General features: G+C 46.1%; 5 protein-coding genes across 5 annotated transcripts in view; 2 read left to right on the top strand and 3 right to left on the bottom strand.

Annotated features, from left to right (window-relative positions):
* Window positions 1-1,959: 1,959 nt before the first annotated feature.
* On the bottom strand, window positions 1,960-3,557 carry LOC126574588 (alpha-tocopherol transfer protein-like). Its single transcript, XM_050234865.1, has 4 exons — window positions 3,382-3,557; window positions 3,004-3,299; window positions 2,564-2,939; window positions 1,960-2,347 (listed from the first exon to the last, which is right to left on the bottom strand). The coding sequence occupies exons 1-4, from the start codon at window positions 3,448-3,450 to the stop codon at window positions 2,084-2,086; spliced, it is 1,005 nt and encodes a 334-aa protein (XP_050090822.1). The 5' UTR covers window positions 3,451-3,557; the 3' UTR covers window positions 1,960-2,083.
* A 2,033-nt stretch (window positions 3,558-5,590) lies between these two features.
* LOC126574941 (retinol-binding protein pinta-like) lies at window positions 5,591-7,276 on the top strand. Its single transcript, XM_050235360.1, has 4 exons — window positions 5,591-5,863; window positions 6,095-6,589; window positions 6,666-6,866; window positions 6,938-7,276. Exons 2-4 carry the CDS (start codon window positions 6,116-6,118, stop codon window positions 7,193-7,195), a joined length of 933 nt encoding a protein of 310 aa, XP_050091317.1. The 5' UTR covers window positions 5,591-5,863; window positions 6,095-6,115; the 3' UTR covers window positions 7,196-7,276.
* A 689-nt stretch (window positions 7,277-7,965) lies between these two features.
* Window positions 7,966-9,956, top strand: LOC126577500 (retinol-binding protein pinta-like). The gene is made up of 3 exons (XM_050239169.1): window positions 7,966-8,526; window positions 9,201-9,401; window positions 9,469-9,956. Exons 1-3 carry the CDS (start codon window positions 8,050-8,052, stop codon window positions 9,724-9,726), a joined length of 936 nt encoding a protein of 311 aa, XP_050095126.1. The 5' UTR covers window positions 7,966-8,049; the 3' UTR covers window positions 9,727-9,956.
* A 1,055-nt stretch (window positions 9,957-11,011) lies between these two features.
* On the bottom strand, window positions 11,012-13,291 carry LOC126575651 (neuropeptide FF receptor 2-like). Its single transcript, XM_050236455.1, has 4 exons — window positions 13,208-13,291; window positions 12,814-13,117; window positions 11,862-12,361; window positions 11,012-11,785 (listed from the first exon to the last, which is right to left on the bottom strand). Exons 1-4 carry the CDS (start codon window positions 13,286-13,288, stop codon window positions 11,321-11,323), a joined length of 1,350 nt encoding a protein of 449 aa, XP_050092412.1. The 5' UTR covers window positions 13,289-13,291; the 3' UTR covers window positions 11,012-11,320.
* A 3,053-nt stretch (window positions 13,292-16,344) lies between these two features.
* LOC126574590 (receptor-type guanylate cyclase Gyc76C-like) overlaps window positions 16,345-17,500 on the bottom strand; it is a 45,164-nt gene continuing 44,008 nt past the window's right edge. The window contains exon 15 of the mRNA XM_050234868.1: window positions 16,345-17,500. This exon is cut by the window's right edge and continues 2,148 nt beyond it. The gene's annotated coding sequence lies outside the window, so the exon portion shown is untranslated.

Here is a 17,500-nt window from a genome sequence, read left to right as displayed (position 1 = left end):
GTGTCGGATTGCACTTATGGACCGATTGCTTACAATCATGGCGCGCCATCAGCATGCCCATTGGTTCCATCGGAAAGTCAATCCACACATCCTTTTCCGCGGATTACCGTTGGCTCGACAATGTGCAGCTTGACAACGACAGCGTCCACGGTCAGCAACGGAGCAAACTATGGCAGAAGAAAATGGTCACCTAATCCTTTCGTTTGGAATGAGCTTTTCGTTTCTCAAACTGGCCGCTAACGCTTCGTTAGCATTCCGACGGCCACGGTGACGATGAGTCACCGCAAACACAGTCTGGCGGGGGGTTTCGGAAACATTTTATTAATTACCTTACCTTTCGCGATTCGCTGGACCCGAAATGGTAAAATGGCGTGAAACACACTTCACCTGAGCAAGTGACGGACTTGGCACCGGCAGGTCGAATAATTTATGCCAGCTTGAGTTCGCTCTGAACGAACATCGTCGTGCCCGTGCTGTGTGGGACGACCATTAGCCACGAAAGCGCAAACTTACAGCAGCCCTTAGCCCCGAAAATCCGTAATCCTGCGGAGGGTCGTGCGGTCGAATATGTGTGGCCGATGTGTACTGGCCGTTCAATTGCGTTCCATAAATTCGGACCTGCGTGTGCGATACCGCGAAATGCGAATAATGGAACCGACCACCGGAAACACGTGCTACTGGCGGCCGCTGACTACCGAGACTCGCCTAGGAATCGGTGTAGCCCCCGGTGGCGATAGCTGCTCGGAAATTGGTTCTGGTAACGATTAGAAGCGGCAATAATATTCGCTCATTCCTACACACCGGCCAGAAGTACCCGTCCACTCAACCTATCCATCATACTTGGGCTCCGCTCTGTTACCCGCTCGCTTTGGGGTCCTTTTTTGATTTCCTTTGCACGGTTTCGACGGTTGGCGACGTTTTGAACCCAGACGGGCTAGTTTTGGTGCGGCGTTCCATGGAGTGTATTGAACCACGGTATGCGGCAAGATTTCACTTCTTTCCTCGCTCAATGTTATCGATTAACTGTAGCCCCGTCGTAGCTCTTTAAGCTTTGAGTAATAGCTGGTCAAGTTTGACGAGGTAGATTCTCTGACTAATAAGCGCTGTTTGGCGCAAATCGGCACTTTAACTGTCTACTAATCTGAAGAGGTCACGCATAGAGTTGATGATGTTCTTGAATTTCCGGTTGATAAATGTTTTACCGTTGGCTATCCATCTTTAGTGCTACCACTTTGTCGTACCGAGTGGCAACGGCTAGTTAGCAGCAGGGGAAATCCTGCTAGAAGGATCGTTGCTGGTGTTTCACTGGGCGTGTTTTTCTTCTGTTTTGATCTATTGATTAATTTCTTTTTAAAACAGACAGATTTTTTTGGATGGATTTGTTCTTTTTACCAGCGATCGATTGTTTTTCATCTGCTTTTGTCAATTTTTTTTTGCTATCTTAATTTTTGTATCTAAAATAGTGATCTTTTGTAAAATTCATTTTATTGATTAGATTAACGATCGTGTACCGACACAAATTACTTGTACGTATCATAAATGATTTCTCATTTCATAAATGGTGCAAACAAACGCAAACTCTTTCTTCCACTGCCACAAGTTGGAGTGTTTAAAACTCAACAAAAGTTGTACAAAATCATAATACGGTCCATGATAGCGATGTCTTGCAATCGTAAATGCAGCCATTTGGAAATTAGTGGCGATCACTTGGCTACATCTGTGCCCTTGTTGACTTCCCCATTGGTTAACTGAGAATCCTCCTCTCAATCGCCGATAACAGGCATTCAATTATCCCCTATGAATTCCAATGCAATTTCACCTGGTTATCTGCACCTTATAACGGTCTCGATAGACCCTCAATCATCAGCTCCTTTATCGTTATTAATGCATTATCAACGACTTCGATTCTTTGTTCCACGGTCCTCTATCAGATAATCACAGTAAAGGACCATTTGTTGGTTCTATTTATTGAAATGCATTTCATTTTATTCGTTGTTTAAGTCTAAACTTGCCTATTTACACGCGCATTAATATAGCTTAACCTAAACACAGAGAGAGAGAAAGACAGACTGAAGAAGCGTCTTTAGTCAAACTCCAACTTCCGGAACGTGCCGGCCGTCCCGAATAGATCCTTCTCTTCCGCCAGCGGGTTCGTGTTTCTTCGCTTGCTTTCATCGACACCGAGCGATTCCTCCTCCACCAAGTACGCCCGATTATCGATTAGCCGTTGTTCCCAGTCGTCCACGAACTGTTGGACCGGTCCCAGATCACCACCCAGTTCGGTCGGTAATATCGACTTGGGGAAGTACTTGTGTAGCGACTCGAGGCTGGATCCGTGCGATATGATCTGCGGAAGAATGGGGAGAGAAAGAGAGCGGAAGCGTTGAGTCTAGTGGTTCCCACCGTGTCGCGTCATGGAATCATCTGGAATCAATAAAACAATTGCTGGCCAGATAGCGTGCGCCTGCACCCCATCCAGGTCGCCTTATCTCAAAGAGTATTACGACGACGACGACGACGCACACACCCTACCCCGGTACTCTCCCTCTGTGACGTCACTTACCGTGCGATTACGGTTCTTCTCCGTCATCAAACCTTTGAAGATGTTCAGCACCAGATCGAAACCCTTCGGTGTGTTGATAAAGTGGAAACCCTTCTGCCGGAGCGGCGAACCCTGCTGGTTCAGGATCGACGCTTTGCGCAGGAACGATAGATTGAAGTTGAACAGATGGCCACTGGAGGAGTGTCCAAAGTCGATGATTGCCGCCTGACCACAGATCACCATCTGATCGTCATCGCGCAGCAGAATATCACCGATCATGGTGAACACCTTCAGGATGTCCGGAAAGTCGCACACGTCCCCATCGAATGCGTCCGCCCGGATGAGCATAATTTTGGGATCGTCCGGGTTGACCGTCTTTGGTATTGGCACCGACACGCTGTTACACAGATAAAGTAAATTAGTTGTTGAACAAGAAATGTCCGCATCACCCCGGTACCTACCCCATTCTGATGACCTTCCGGAGGAACGGATCGAGCGGATCGCGCTTTCGCATCACTTCCGGCAGGACCGAGCGGATCGTGTAGTACGTGTCCAGCTTTTCTTTAACCCGTTCGAGGCTATGCTTGCAGGCGCGCAGAAATCCCAGCAAAAACTGATCATCCATCCGACCGCGGATGTGCCCGGACTGCTTGATCCAGGTGCGTATCATCTCCAGCTCCTCCGGGATGGTTTTCTCCTTCTCGTTCAACTCACTGGCCGCCTTTGCCTTCAAGCACTCCAGAATAGGACGTACAGGCTACATGATAAGACGATTGGCGATTAAATGCAAATGTAGACAAGCAGCTGTTCGTGGTCTAAACCGAAACACCAACACTCACCATCCTGTCGATGGTTCCAGCCGGCACTGAGAACACTTCTTTCATTGGCAGCTCTACCTTAGCGCTCATGGTACTATACTGCTGCTTGCGATACAAAAGAGAACAAACGCAACAACGAACAAACGGTGCTAATAGACGCGAATCTCTCACGGAACTGGCGCTAGGTATCACCGGCACCGTGTACCATATAGCAAATTGACGGACAGCAGCGCCCGTCCCCGTGGTTCGCTTGTTTTGGAACTTAGATAGCGGTGATGTCGCGTGCGATAAGATAAGCGCGCAGAACATTTTCGCTTCTGGAACCATCCGGTTGGCCACGTTCCATACGCCATTCCATCGCTCTGTATGTGTCCCATTCGCAGGTGTCCTATATTTAGTTGGGGAGGGCCGGGGGGCGTTCTGTACGCATTCGCGATACATCCCTCGACTGGAGGGTGTGTGACCATGTGCTCCCGGCATGACTTGCCAGTGCCGCTGCACGGTGCTGATGGTGCGATTTTCGGGTGGTCTAGAGCGCGGCCGTGCGCGTTTGCATCGTACCGGAACGGGAATTTGCGTTCGCACGCGAAAAGCTCGCAGGGAGATTACAAGATTCGATTATTCGATCGCTATCAGTGGTTAGGTAGAGTGTGTATTGATTTATGATCCACTGCTTTCCGGTTTGGTGTCATGTGTTTGGGTGGATTTGAAAGGTACGGGTTTTTTATGGTTTTTCGTTGGTGCCATTAAGGCCATTGCTCTTATTAGCCGACTGCAGCGCATGACTCAGGGTGGGAACACGCAGATGAGGCTGCTTTACGTTCTGCACGTGTGGTAGATTGTTCGTAGTGAACCGATGTTCCGATAAAAGGTAAACATTTGGAGACTGTTGTCGGTGGACGGTAGATAATGAGAGGTCGCCATTTGGTGAATCATTTCCCGGTATCCAGAGAACTGATTTGAAAGTAATTAGTAACGATTAATTAGTGGAGAGAGCAAGAGACATGAAGCAATGTGGCTTGTCTGTCATTATATGCAAATAAATATAAATATACAGCATACAAAACAAGGAAATTTTTGCAGAAAATTCTGTTGTTCATGGATTTTTTTTGTCAATAAGTTGTAAATTACTTCTCTGCTGCTTGATTTGTAATGATTCTACAACAAAAGTAAAGATTTCTGGTACGATTGTTCTTTGCTTTCTGGTACGAAGACAAATTTGCTCTTCAAAATCGTATCCATTTTTTACTTAACTGACAATTTACTAATCAGGTTACTGATTAACAAATTAAATAATTAATTAACCAATTAGATAACACGTTACCAACTATGAGAAACAATAAAGTAGCTTCGGTTAATCAAAGAAAACCCAACCAGTGGTATGGATTTTTTTCGCTTTTTTCGCTACGTGAAATATTACTATAAAAATTTAAACCAAATGGCTTTTGCAACTATATTGATGTACATTCTTTCTAATTTGCTACTAAACTTTCTTTCCTAATTTAAAAAATGATAATTCAATTCATGCTCAAATTCTTTGAGGAAAAATCGTCCAACATAAAAGGAAGGAAAGAAGAAAAAGGAAAGGACCTTTGACGGAAAGAAACTTTAATTTTACCTTGTAACTGGCACGCAACTTCAAATGCGTCTCCACTTGCATGCGATGCTTGTGTGAAGCTTGCGTGATAGTGCACACTTTTCCGGTACGGTATTTTGTGAATTATTAAGTATTAATTCCCTTGTTTTTTCGTAGTATTTCCAGAGTTTTCCAAGTACATTTCATCATCATAAGTACATTTCATCATTTTATGTGCAATGAGCTCTTTTGGAGTGTTGAATGCAGATGCAGACCCTTCTGCCCGGTAATAAACTGCAATCGTAACAACTAATAAAAGGTTTACTATCCTACCGAAACACTAGTAGTTTCCAAAAACTATCAGATGGAAATGGAAGAAAAATGTTTTCAACACAAGTATCCACTACCCTGGCCTGGCCTGCCACTCCAAAACGACGCACTCTTCATTGCCAAATTCTCTCGTGCTCCTTTCCTGGTGCTCGGCCGATGACCACGCAAAATTCGGCATTATCGGCCAACACGGAACCCCCCCACCCCCCCCCCCCCCCTCGTACATCGGCGGTTCGGAAGCACCATCAAAAAACAAGTGCGAATGGTTCGTAAACGTAAAAGGAGTGGAGCTATCTTATCGACGCAGCCCTGGCGCAAGATCAATAAATTAATCGCAACCCATGGACCGACCCATAGCGGATCGATAACAAAAAGCCGTTTACCGGCATCTCGATCATCGGTGCGGCCGCTACGAGTTCTAACTGAGGTAGCCAAGGGTGCCTCTCGGTGTGCGCGGTCTCAGCAGTACGGAACCCACCATACCGCCGGGCGGTCGTTTGCCAAATAGTGTGTCCGATTGGATCCGGTGCGCGTGTGTCTTTAGCTCGTTGGCGAGAACGAGCAGGAGCCGAAGGTCGCGGAAAAGGAAGAGAATAGGTACGATAAGCCTGGAGCTTGGGTGGGGTGAATGGCATATCAGAGCGATCGTGATTTGTCCGATAATTTGCATACGTGTCCAGTGCACATGGTTCACCGGCCCGTCATACCTGGTGTCGTGGCAGGGAGGTTAACCTTGAGAGAGAGAGAGAGCGATAGAAGGAACTCGGTTGTAATCACTTTGATTTTTTCGCTATCTCATACTGCCGAACCCTTTTTTCCCGATTGCAGCTTATCTTAGCAGCGTCGATAATGCCGAACATAAGACCACTGTCGGCCGAACTGGCCAAGAAGGCCGCGGACGAGCTGTTCGAGAAACCGGAACGTCTGGACGAGGATTTGGCGGCGCTGCGGACTTGGCTTGCCAAGTGCCCGCACATCAAGTCCCGCACGGATGACCAGTTCCTGACGATGTTCCTGCGCGGCTCCAAACACAGCCTGGAGCGAGCGAAGGAAAAGCTGGACCTGTACTACACCATCCGGACGGCACTGCCCGAGCTGATGCGTAACCGGGATCCGGAGGAACCAAAGATACAGGAGCTGGTAAAGCTCGGCACTATGATACCGCTACCGAATACGGTCACACCGGATGGTCCTAGGATTATTCTAGTACGGCCGGGAACGTACGATCCCACCAAGTACACCATTCAGGATGTGTTCCGCTACAACACCATGATGGCCGATATTATGATGAAGGAGGATGACAATCTGATCGTTGCCGGACAGGTAATGCAATGCAAGCATCTTAAGGCAATCACTCCTCAGCAGATTACCTAAACGAATACATCGTCCCTTTTTGCAGATGGGAATTCTGGATCTTTCCGGCGCAACCATGGCGCACTTCCTGCAGTTTAGTCCGTCTTTCGTGAAGAAGGCCACCATGTGGAGTCAGGAGGGTTCTCCACTGCGTCAGAAGGGTTTCCACTACGTCAACACACCGAGCGGCTTCGAGCTGGTGTACAACATGTTCAAGAACTTCCTGAACGAGAAGAACCGTTCGCGGGTTAGTAGTAGGCAACAGTGGGCGCTGTGTGCTGAAGTTCTTCTCTAACTAATTCTTTTTTTTTACCTTAGTTGCATGTGCACGGCAATAATCTAGATTCGCTGTACGAGCACATTCCGAAGAGCATGCTGCCGACTGAGTACGGTGGAGATGCCGGTCCAATCCAGGACATCGTGGACGCATGGGCCAAGAAGGTACTCAGCCACAAGGAGTACTTCAAGGAGGAGGACAACTATGGTACGGATGAGAAGAAGCGACCGGGGCGACCAAAGAGTGCCGATACTCTGTTCGGACTGGAAGGTTCCTTCCGTAAGCTGGAGGTCGATTGAGCTGGCCAGAACCACCGAAGCCAACGATGGGAAATAGACAATGAAAGTTCAAATAAAGCCACACACGGGTGCAATGGGTCATATGAAGTGGTTGTGGATCATGTTTTGCATTAGATTCGAAGTGTAGAGATGTAGAACTGTATTATTTAATTATGTTAATACGATTATACAACTCTAGTCGTCTGGAAGGTTGTCAAACCTGTCCAGCGAGCCTATACTACGATCTAAAGCTGAAAGACAATTCTCTAGAAGCCTAGGTCGTCATTAATGTTTTAAATGTTTCCGTTCCCTCGTTAACCAAAACTCAAAGTCCTCAAGACTCACACTCCTAGCGTATGAAAAAAAACCGCCGCCGCACGCTTCGAGTTGGAAATCCCATTTGTTTTCGAATACAAAAGCTTCTGTACCACCCAGCGTAACGTGGCATGATGGCGCAGAATGCGAAATCGCTGGTTCATTGTGCCCGAGATAAGATAAGCGATCGGCGAGCCGGCGACCATCAATCCACAGTTCGAAAACCGAACCGAACGCGTACCAGTCCGACGCACCTGTTGCCACCCTTTACGTGGGACACACTACTAATCGTCAACGAACCGTGAGGATAGAGATGGTACAAGCGGATCCAAGCAGGAGCGAGCAGGATAACCAACTGTCTATGAGCTCCGTATCAACGTTGCGGGCTAGTGATGATACCTTGGCCTTTAGCAAATCTTATCATGACTTTTGACGAACTGCAATCGAGGTGTAGGAACAGGAAGAAGAAGGGTTTCTGGTTTGGGTCAGCGTACTAGCCATCCACTCCGTCAGTTGTGCTCGGTCCGTATACTCACTAGCTTGCCCGTGTTCGGTGTACGATGGTTATCAATCTAAGGCCTCTCCCGGAGGCACTAACGGAAAAGGCGGGTCGTGAGTTGAACGAGAAACCGGACCGGATTGAGGAGGATCTGGTCGCGATCCGGCAATGGTTGGCCCGGTCACCGCACATACGTGCCCGTATCGATGATCAGTTTCTGGTGGCGTTTCTGCGCGGCTGCAAGTACAGTCTCGAGCGGGCCAAGGAAAAGATCGACATGTTCTACAGTGTCCGGACGGCCATACCGGAGCTGATGAAGAATCGTGATCCGGAGGAACCGCGCCTACTGGAGATTATAAGGCTCGGGGTGGGATTGCCATTGCCGCAGACGAACGGTGAGGATGCGCCGCGGATCATGCTCATACGGCCCGGTGTCTACGATCCGAAGCAGTACCGGATCGAGGAGGTGATCAAGGTCAGCACGATGCTGAATGACGTCATGATGCTGGAAGACGACAACATGGTTATCGGTGGCCAGGTGAGTCCAGGTATCATGATAACAGTGTTCGCTCTTCAAGTGGTCGTGAGTGACATCACGTCCGCACCACCTTTTGCTTGCTTGCTTGATTCCATGAATGACTCTCCTCCACCTCGACAGTGGATCTTTGTCTTTGTGGGGCACGAATCCGGGGGGCCCCCGGGGGGGGGAGAACGATTCCATGGTGTTTGCGAAATTCTTCTAGGGTCTAGGCACGATGAGAGCGCGGGGGGTGATTGTTTGGGTGTTAGTGATAGCGTCACGTGGCGTTGTGTCTGCTAATGGTGTCAGCGTGTGTTTTGACTGGCACTCGAGGCAATCCCTTCACGCCTGATTACATTCACGTCGTACTCGGAAATGAAAGTGAGCTTTAGAGAAGGTTCTCGATATCTTATGTGACTGTTGCTTGTGTTGATGGAAGAAGAAACTAAACGTTGAAAGGTTAAAGCACAGTATATTATGTAACAAAGGCATGTGTAAGATGATTTAAACTTATTTACTTCTTGTGCTGTGATTAACGCACACTACAGTTACAAGGATTTGTTTTCAATTAAGCCATCTATGGGGCTCTAAATGATAGTACTAGTACAGTGGACCCTAGAACTTTAAGATTAACTTCCGACATCTCGTCAATCATTGATTTCATCTTGACCTTACTCGCCACTCGTTTACAGATCGGCATCCTTGACCTGGCCAACGTTACGCCGGCCCATTTCCTTCAGTTCACACCGACCTTCGTGAAGAAGATGACCATGATGAGCCAGGAGGGTTCTCCGTTGCGCCAGAAAGGTTTCCACTACATCAACACACCGAGCGGGTTCGAGCTGGTCTTCAATATGTTCAAAAGCTTCATGAGCGAGAAAAACCGATCCAGAGTAAGCGTACCATTGCGGTGTCTCTTGATAGCTTATATAACTCATCTCTCTTCTCATGCAAACGCAGCTGTACGTGCACGGTAGCAATATGGAGTCCCTGTACGAGCATGTTCCGAAGCGATTACTACCGAAGGAGTACGGTGGTGAGGGTACCTCCCTGAAGGAGATCAGTGCAACGTGGGAGAAGAAGCTGCTCGCCTACCGTCAGTACTTCCTCGAGGAGGATCAGTACGGGACGGACGAGCGGAAGCGTGTCGGGCGGCCAAAGACGGCCGAGTCGATGTTCGGGATGGAGGGATCCTTCCGTCAGCTGCAGGTGGATTAACGCTGTTCGACGATTGGATTTACAGACAGAGACGAATGGCCAGATACAACCGGAGGCAGATCGGTATTTCACTTCAACATTCGAAACACACGATATACTCAAGAGAGACTGTGGGCCAGAACCTGATGTCAACCTGACGTATTCAGCAATCTAATCGACATTGCTATCTGTTTCTTTGTATTAGCTTGTTATCGGCTGTATGTTTAAATAGATTTATGAATTTTACATAATTGTGTGACTCTTATATGCGTCAAACAAGATTGATCTTAGTGATCTTGTATTGTAAATAATATGGAACAAGTATATAACACTTCAGTTCAGTGTTCAAACAAGTTCATGAGATCACTTAGAATCATTGAGCTAGTATATTCAGCATAAGTGCAATGACGATTTTTTTCTATATTTATGGCAATTGTGTAACAGGATATGCATACAGGGTTACTAACATGAAGTGTTACCTATTCAAAACACTATAATTTTTTTTAAATGATTTTGTATTGATTTCAAAAACAAAATTGTTTTAAAATAATCAAATTTTCAGAAACTCTTTACTTTAGCTCGATTTGGCCACCTTTTGCCTCGACTATAACCTTCTAACGGCCCGAAAAAAAAATGATGCTGCACGAATGTGATCTTGCTGTATTTTGGCTCGTTCTCGTACAATCGATTACATTATCGCATCCATACTGGCTTATTTTTTAGTCCTTACATTGCTCTCTAACTTGGACCAGACGGAATGGTCCATCGGATTTGCGTCTGGCGAAATCGAAATCCTATGTGTGGACGAAATGAAGTGTGGAACATGATTTTTTATCCATTCTTGGTTCGCACGAGCTTTATGAGACGATTCCGAGACTTGTAGAAACGTCCATGGTCTGCGACTGAAATGATTACGAGTCCACGGTTCTAAAGCACCTTTTGAAACATATTATCGATAACGTGTCGCTTTTAATTTGACTCCAGGATCGATGAAAACTGTTGCAGAGCTCTCATCAGCGGTCACAGCGGTCCAAGCCAATAATTGCTTTTTTTCTACTTTTTGGAAGATGTAAGGCTTAACCTTGAGTTCTTTTTTCATTATGGATTGTACAGGATCGAACGAAATTTTCATATCTTTTGCCAAGTTTTTATGGACTGCGACGCGGATTTCGTTGAATTCTGGCCTTCACTTTCCGATTCACTTCTGGCAATGTTGCCGTTTTTTTTTTTGGTCCACTTCCATAGCGTTTTGTAATGCTATCAGTACCATTGTATCGATTTATGGAGCGATACACAAACATTTTGTTCATTTTAAGGTGACCGAGCTCACGAATTATAGCTGAAGGTTGTGATTTTCCAGTCAAATAAACGCCATCACAGCTATTATGTTTGAATTAGATCACGATAAAAAAAAGAATCTACAAAACATAGACGCAAATGCTTTTGGTAGCTTGTAAACAATATATTAAACTATAGCTAAAACAATTTTAGCATCGATATTATGCGCGGTGTGAAAGATACAGCAGTGTGAATTTGGTAACACTTCATGTCAGTAACCCAGTAGTAATTACCATCAGAATGTATATAAATCGTAAAAGAACAAACGCTCTGCTTGCTACATGTACCCTTCCGAGCCAACCATTGCGTTGTGAGCCAGCTTGCCCTCTGGCGTGATGGCGCTCCTTTGGCAACCGGAAACGCCATCCTCCGTCGTTAGCTTCAGGTGCGAGATGTTCGTTCCCTTCGAAGGGCTCGTCGGTTGATTGTCGGGTTGCTCGTGTGCCGGACAAACGAGCCAACCGGACAAGTTGGCCAACTTTTCGTTACCGCACGGTGCTCTCGGTTGCAGCCTTCCCATAGCACCACCGATCGGTCCCTCTTCACCACCGTTTGGTGATTGTTTCCCGTTCTTTCTCGGTCGAGCCAGCGCTGGGATGCAGAGCAGTCGCGAGAGGGGAATCTTGCGGAACGCTTTGCGGAAGTTCTCGTTCGTCAAACCATAGATGAGCGGATTGAGGGCCGCATTCAGAAACATCAGATAATGGGAGACGTACCAAAGGATCAGGAAATCGCTTCCAATCTGCAGAAGGATAGAGTCGATTCGTTAATCATTTCGCAAACCGGTCCTCCTTTGGGTTCAGTCACTGGCCCGTTACCTGATTCTGATTGTCGTTGAGATAGCGCTGGTAGCGGATAAAAACCAACGTCGTGAACGGTATGCGAAGCAGCACGAACACGATCAACACGATGAACAGCGTCTTGGCGACCTTACGTTTGTACGACACCGAGATCGGATGTTCCTTGCGCAGGACGCGCCGCTCGTAGCGATCGAGCTTCAAGAAAATGCAACTGTAGCAACAGAACATGACGAGCAGAGGGAACCACACGAGCACACCGATCAGCACGTGCCAGTAGCTCGGCAGGAAGGTCGTGTTTTCGGCACAGTACGTCTCGAGGTAGTTCTTCCACTGGCGCTCCCGGTACGCACGGTACATGCTGAGCGGCAAGGCAATCAGCAGTCCACAGATCCACGAGGCGGCGATCAGTACCCAGGCACCTCGCTTCGAAAGCCGCGATCGCTTGGGGAAGACGATTGCCGTCAAACGATCGTAGCTGATCGCGCACAGGCACAGTACGGATGTGATGAGCAGCGATCCTATCAGGTTGGTGGAACAAGAATATTTAGATAAAGAATGAATTGAATTATAAGATAAGGCAGAAAGATGAATACTCTCTATATTGATTTTTTTGTAACATATGTAAGGACGGACGAGCCCTATGTTTAAACTCTATACTGATTAAAAAAAAAGAAAAAAATGAAAAATGAAGACAAATCAGTAAATTAAAAAAGAGAGTTCGTCCGCTAATCGTCTAAATCGAAGAATGAAAAGTTACTATCAACTTCTCTATTTACTATTAATTTAACTTTAACTGAATTTGCAACGCTTACCATTTCAGCTATTTTATTTTCTTATTCTATTTTCTACTTTTTATAACATTCTATTAGATTTTAAACCAAAATATTCTATCATTTGAACACAAATGAGGAAAGGAACATGCTGGAAAAGAGAAGAATAGAGTAGTTCCCAGCCACAGACACCGGCCTACCTTCGAGAAAGCCCTCCAGCTTGCACCCGATCGCCCCTAGAATGTAGTTTTGGTAAAAGTCGTGAAACATAAACATCAGCGGGCAGACGAGCACGGTAGCCAGATCGGTGACGGCCAGATTCGCAATCAGCAGATTCGTTGGCGTCCGCAGCGCTCGCATCTGCGCAATGATGTAGCACAGGATAGCGTTTCCAAGCAGCCCGAACATGATCACCGGCAGAAACGTGAGTGTCTTCAATGCCACCTCCCAGGTCGGCAGGATGCGCCAGATTTCGCGCGGATAATCATACACGGTGAAGTCCATCTGGACAAAGCGGGGAGAGCAACGGTGGCATTAAATTTGGATTTTTTTTTTCTGTAGCAAAAAGGGTGCAGGCGAGAGCAAGACTGTTACCGATGGAAATGAGCAACCGGGGTCTAGTTGCTGGAAGAAGTTGGTGAGCGTTTGCAGACTGCTTAGAATAATGTCCATCATTTTTGCTGGCGTTTTTGAATCAGCAAAATTATGCTTTCCTAAAGTAAACGAGCACTTTAACGACTCTACACTATCACCGATAAAGTCACTCCGAAGACCGGCGTAGTAATCGTGAGACAACTGGCAACAGTAAAGCTTCGCTGCTTAAGATGTTTAGAAACATAATAATACTAGGTGCATGAATAAACTGCTTGCAGTTTTCTAATCGATAAGTTTCATAAACAGGTCTCATTGGTTATCGGAAGAACTGTTTTAGCTATATTTTAGAAATCTTTAAATATCTCAATTATCTATTCTTTTTCTCATGGAACTTGTATCAAACAGAGTAGGCATATGAATGCCGCACGTTCCTTGAACTCAGAAGAATTGGCCAAGATATGTAAACGATTTGAAAACATTCTCTCATATTTTACTCAATAGCTTCATTAGTTGGAGTACAAAAAAGCGCTCCGTTTCCACTCTTCAACACTTGTATGCAAATCATACATAATTTAGCGGCTGCTGAGATTCCGATATCAACACAACAAAAGCCAATCCACGCGCCAAGCATATTTTTCTTGTAATGAAAAAGTGGCATAAGAACCTGCTGTTGTGCATCTATGCTATTCTTAACTAATGCCCCAAACCTAATTTCACATTTGGCAAAAAAAACTGTGAAACTGATGGCGTACTTAGTACAATCGACGCCCTTGCCCTTGTTTTACAAACGTTTCCTTGGCTTCAAACACCCAACACACTCTGTCGTCGTTCAAACTCGTTAAACTACTGCAGCTTTGCACAAAGGAAAACCATAACCACAAGACAAAAGGATATCCGATACCAAGGATTCTACACTTTGGCCAACTGATGGCTCACTTTCACTCACGAACAACGCACAACACAACGAAACCAACGAAGAGGAACTCCCTTCCATCAACTGTTCTGAACCGATTTTGCATCAAAGCAGCAAAGCATGAAGCACGCAAACCTCGGGACCGCAAGTGCAACACTGATTAACGACACACTCTCGTCTCACAGCCCCTCGGGAGGGGGGGGGGGGGGGGAGCTTAACATGGAGTGCAAAGCACTCAACACACCGGATGAAGAGTGGTGCATTGGCCCCCATTCATTTACTTACCTCGCTTAGATCAAACTTTGCAATCTGGTGCATTTGATCGATCTGAACCGGTCCGATGTCGATGTCCATGGATTGTTGCGTGCGTATCCGTGTGTCCGTGTTTGCGTATCTCCGTTTAGGGCTGAAGGGCACGTTGGAAACCACAGAGTCGTGCATCAATCGTGCATTCGATTTGATGTGCAACACGTCCTTCTGTCCGACACCAATCTGGTTACATCTGGTTCCCTTGACTGACGCGACCCACTACCGCCAAACGCTCATTCGATGCGATCCCGGAAGCTTGAACCGGTAAACCAGCATGGACAGGCTGATGGTTTATGACTAACCCCCGTGCCCGTCCTTCGCCATTCGCCGTGGCAATGTAGCAATCATTATCTGACCGACCGACGTGCCTGCAATATGCGAATGGCCATTCAATCACAGAAAGAGGCCCTCCGCATAGCGCGCATCGATGTGTCGATAAGCGACGATTGATTTTCTCCCCCGGCATGCATGGATGGTATCCCGCACCACGGCTGGCTCAAGCCCAAGGGGAGGGCTAATTGTTTATTCGGGAATTTATTGCTTGCTTGCTTGCTTGCTCGTTCGCTCGCTCGCTCCCTGTACCCAAACACCATCACCGGAACACCGGTAAACACTTGTTTTTAGTGCGCCGTTGCGTATGTTTGTGGTGCAAAAGGATGGATATGCCGAGTGTTCTGTTGGTGTTTTATGATGCTATCTTGTCTGCAGCAAAAACCTTCGTTTCCAGCACCGAGAAATGTGTTTTTGTACGTTTTTTTGTACCAGCGACCATGCGCCTCCATTGAACACTAGGCGTCTCCATCGCTTGTAGAAAGTTATGCTAAATGCGAAACAATAATTTTAAAAAAATGCTAACAAAATATGCTGGTATGCTAATACATAAATGGTGCGTCTATTGTGCTGATCAAACATTGCACGTCGCATACAATAACACGAACGCATAACAAAACTGTTATCAACACAAACGATGATATCATTGGTCGACAGAACACCGCTGTAAGGGAACTGATATTAGATGGAATAGTAAAATCAAATTTATATATTTTTTCAGTTAACGGAAATGTCACTCACCTCATAAATTAATTAATTACAAACCGTGATTAATATCAGAACATTCATTTTCTTTTCGCCTCTTTGTATAGCAACAGGTGACTCCGCATGCAAGTCCATTGTGGTTTGTTTGTTTTTTTCCTCTTTTATTTTTAAATAAATATACAGATTTCCTTCCAAATTCCCTCCAGCCAGTTCGTTCTGTTCGCAACCTGCGCTCTGGGCTTCCCACCAATCGCGCGCCAAAACCCGCATTTTGCCGGGCATCGGTCGTTATTCTGGCGTCCAATCAATGAATCAATAGTTTAAAACCCGTTGTATGTTTTGTTGTGTGTTTGCTAAACATTCTACATACTAGCTGTAATCATAATAATCATCAGAATCTTCCTTACGCTAATAGTAATAATAGTGCGTGCCTGACGCCCGTATTAACCTGACGCCGCCACGCTCCCGGGGCAGCGGCAGTGAGGGAAGATCATCCTTCTTCCTTCCATTCCACACATCTCGGTTTATCCCCGTTACCGCCACACAGCACAACTACAACAACAGCAACAACATTATCATGTTTTTCGATTACTAAAATGTTTCACATTCACGAGAGAATGTATGTTTTTCGTGTTAAACTTCTCATAAAAATTTATCACTCCCAAACCGAGCAAAAATCAAAAACCATTTGTATCAACGCTGCCTACTGCTCCCGCTGCTGCTGCTGTTTGTGTGCCAGTGCGCTGGTAAGCCTACTGAGATTCACACAATTGGTAATGCGGCTTCTGTTGCACTGCGCGAACCTCGCGACGAACTGACGGACTAGTGTGTGGCCCCGGGTCGAGGAAGGGAAAGAATCACGGTACGACGGCTCACTGGCTCCTTTCTTCCGTACGTTTCTATTGATAAGTTCGTCTGTCTGTCTGTCTGTCTGTTTGTGTACCTGCGTATGTGTTTGGTGATTGGCGATGCTGCAATGTTGCAGCAGCTTGCTGGCGCCACGCTATAATATACATAAAACATTGATTTGCGCTACTAGTAATGATGGTAACTTTTACGTTGCCACTTTCCCCCCCGTTTTTTACTCCTTTCCTCGCTTTTTTCTCTCTCTCTCTGTTTCCCTTCCTTCCTACCTCGCTAAACACTCGCGTAACACGTACATTTTACAGTAAACACCTTTTTTTTCTCTTCTGTGCAGTGCTGCATTAATCGACGGACACTTCATTGTTTTTTTGATTTCGTTTTTAATGTGTTGGTTACCACCCAGCTATCACCTTCACTTCTTATCCCAACTTCATTATGTTTTGTTTTGTTTTGTTTTATTTTTCTTTATTTTTAAAGCGCTCCCAGGCTAAATAGTTACGTGTTCCAATCTGCCTCTCTCTCTCTCTCTCTGTATCTCGCTTTCTTTCTTTTTTCTTTTCGTTTTCTTTTTCGATTCTCCCCAGCCCTCCCTCCTCCCCATCTCCGTAGGTTGGATTTTAGCTTTTAAAGTACATAAGTACACAGGATATGGAGATTTGCCGAGGTGAGTTGGAAAGTGGAAAACCAAAAACCAGAAGCCAACAGCCGCGAATCCGTGTGTGCGTGCGTATGCGTTAGACAAGAGGCCTGTTGGTGCAGCAGGAGGTTCGGTGGAAAGCATAAGAAACAAAAAAGGAAAACATGGGGAAAAGGGCACCATTTGTAGACACATGCTCGCGCGCTCTTAATTGATTAACTTCTATTTTCACAGCCTAAGTTATGCGTGTGTTTGTGTATGTATGTTTCTGTGTTGTTTTTTCTCTTTCCTATTCCCTTTACTCCCTCTCTCCCTCTCTCTTTCTCTCTCTTTCTCTCTCTCTCTCTCTCTCTCTCTCTCTCTTTAACACAGACACGCATTCTCACGCACGGCTCCAATAACAAGAATCTACAGGTGAGTATCCTTCCTCGTGTCGCCTTTCCATGGAACGCGTTTTTACTAACGGAACCGATCTTCATCTTTCGGCGCACCCCCTCCTCTCACATTCCCTCTCTCTTCCTGTTCCCCTGAAATC

This window comes from Anopheles aquasalis, chromosome 3 (assembly GCF_943734665.1).
Source record: "Anopheles aquasalis chromosome 3, idAnoAquaMG_Q_19, whole genome shotgun sequence".
NCBI classification, from domain to species: domain Eukaryota; kingdom Metazoa; phylum Arthropoda; class Insecta; order Diptera; family Culicidae; genus Anopheles; species Anopheles aquasalis.
This window is presented reverse-complemented; position numbering and strand designations above follow the sequence as displayed.

Excerpts from the sequence above, each read along its gene's own strand:
- LOC126575651 (XM_050236455.1), bottom strand. The coding sequence starts at position 13,288 with ATGATGGACATTATTCTAAGCAGTCTGCAAACGCTCACCAACTTCTTC. Across the intron at positions 13,118-13,207 it reads CCGGTTGCTCATTTCCATCG|ATGGACTTCACCGTGTATGA; the intron begins GTAACAGTCTTG and ends CGCTTTGTCCAG. Across the intron at positions 12,362-12,813 it reads GCTGGAGGGCTTTCTCGAAG|GATCGCTGCTCATCACATCC; the intron begins GTAGGCCGGTGT and ends CCAACCTGATAG.
- LOC126574941 (XM_050235360.1), top strand. The coding sequence starts at position 6,116 with ATGCCGAACATAAGACCACTGTCGGCCGAACTGGCCAAGAAGGCCGCG. Across the intron at positions 6,590-6,665 it reads ATCTGATCGTTGCCGGACAG|ATGGGAATTCTGGATCTTTC; the intron begins GTAATGCAATGC and ends CCCTTTTTGCAG. Across the intron at positions 6,867-6,937 it reads ACGAGAAGAACCGTTCGCGG|TTGCATGTGCACGGCAATAA; the intron begins GTTAGTAGTAGG and ends TTTTTACCTTAG.
- LOC126574588 (XM_050234865.1), bottom strand. The coding sequence starts at position 3,450 with ATGAGCGCTAAGGTAGAGCTGCCAATGAAAGAAGTGTTCTCAGTGCCG. Across the intron at positions 3,300-3,381 it reads CTGGAACCATCGACAGGATG|CCTGTACGTCCTATTCTGGA; the intron begins GTGAGTGTTGGT and ends CTTATCATGTAG. Across the intron at positions 2,940-3,003 it reads CGGAAGGTCATCAGAATGGG|CGTGTCGGTGCCAATACCAA; the intron begins GTAGGTACCGGG and ends TCTGTGTAACAG.
- LOC126577500 (XM_050239169.1), top strand. The coding sequence starts at position 8,050 with ATGGTTATCAATCTAAGGCCTCTCCCGGAGGCACTAACGGAAAAGGCG. Across the intron at positions 8,527-9,200 it reads ACATGGTTATCGGTGGCCAG|ATCGGCATCCTTGACCTGGC; the intron begins GTGAGTCCAGGT and ends ACTCGTTTACAG. Across the intron at positions 9,402-9,468 it reads GCGAGAAAAACCGATCCAGA|CTGTACGTGCACGGTAGCAA; the intron begins GTAAGCGTACCA and ends ATGCAAACGCAG.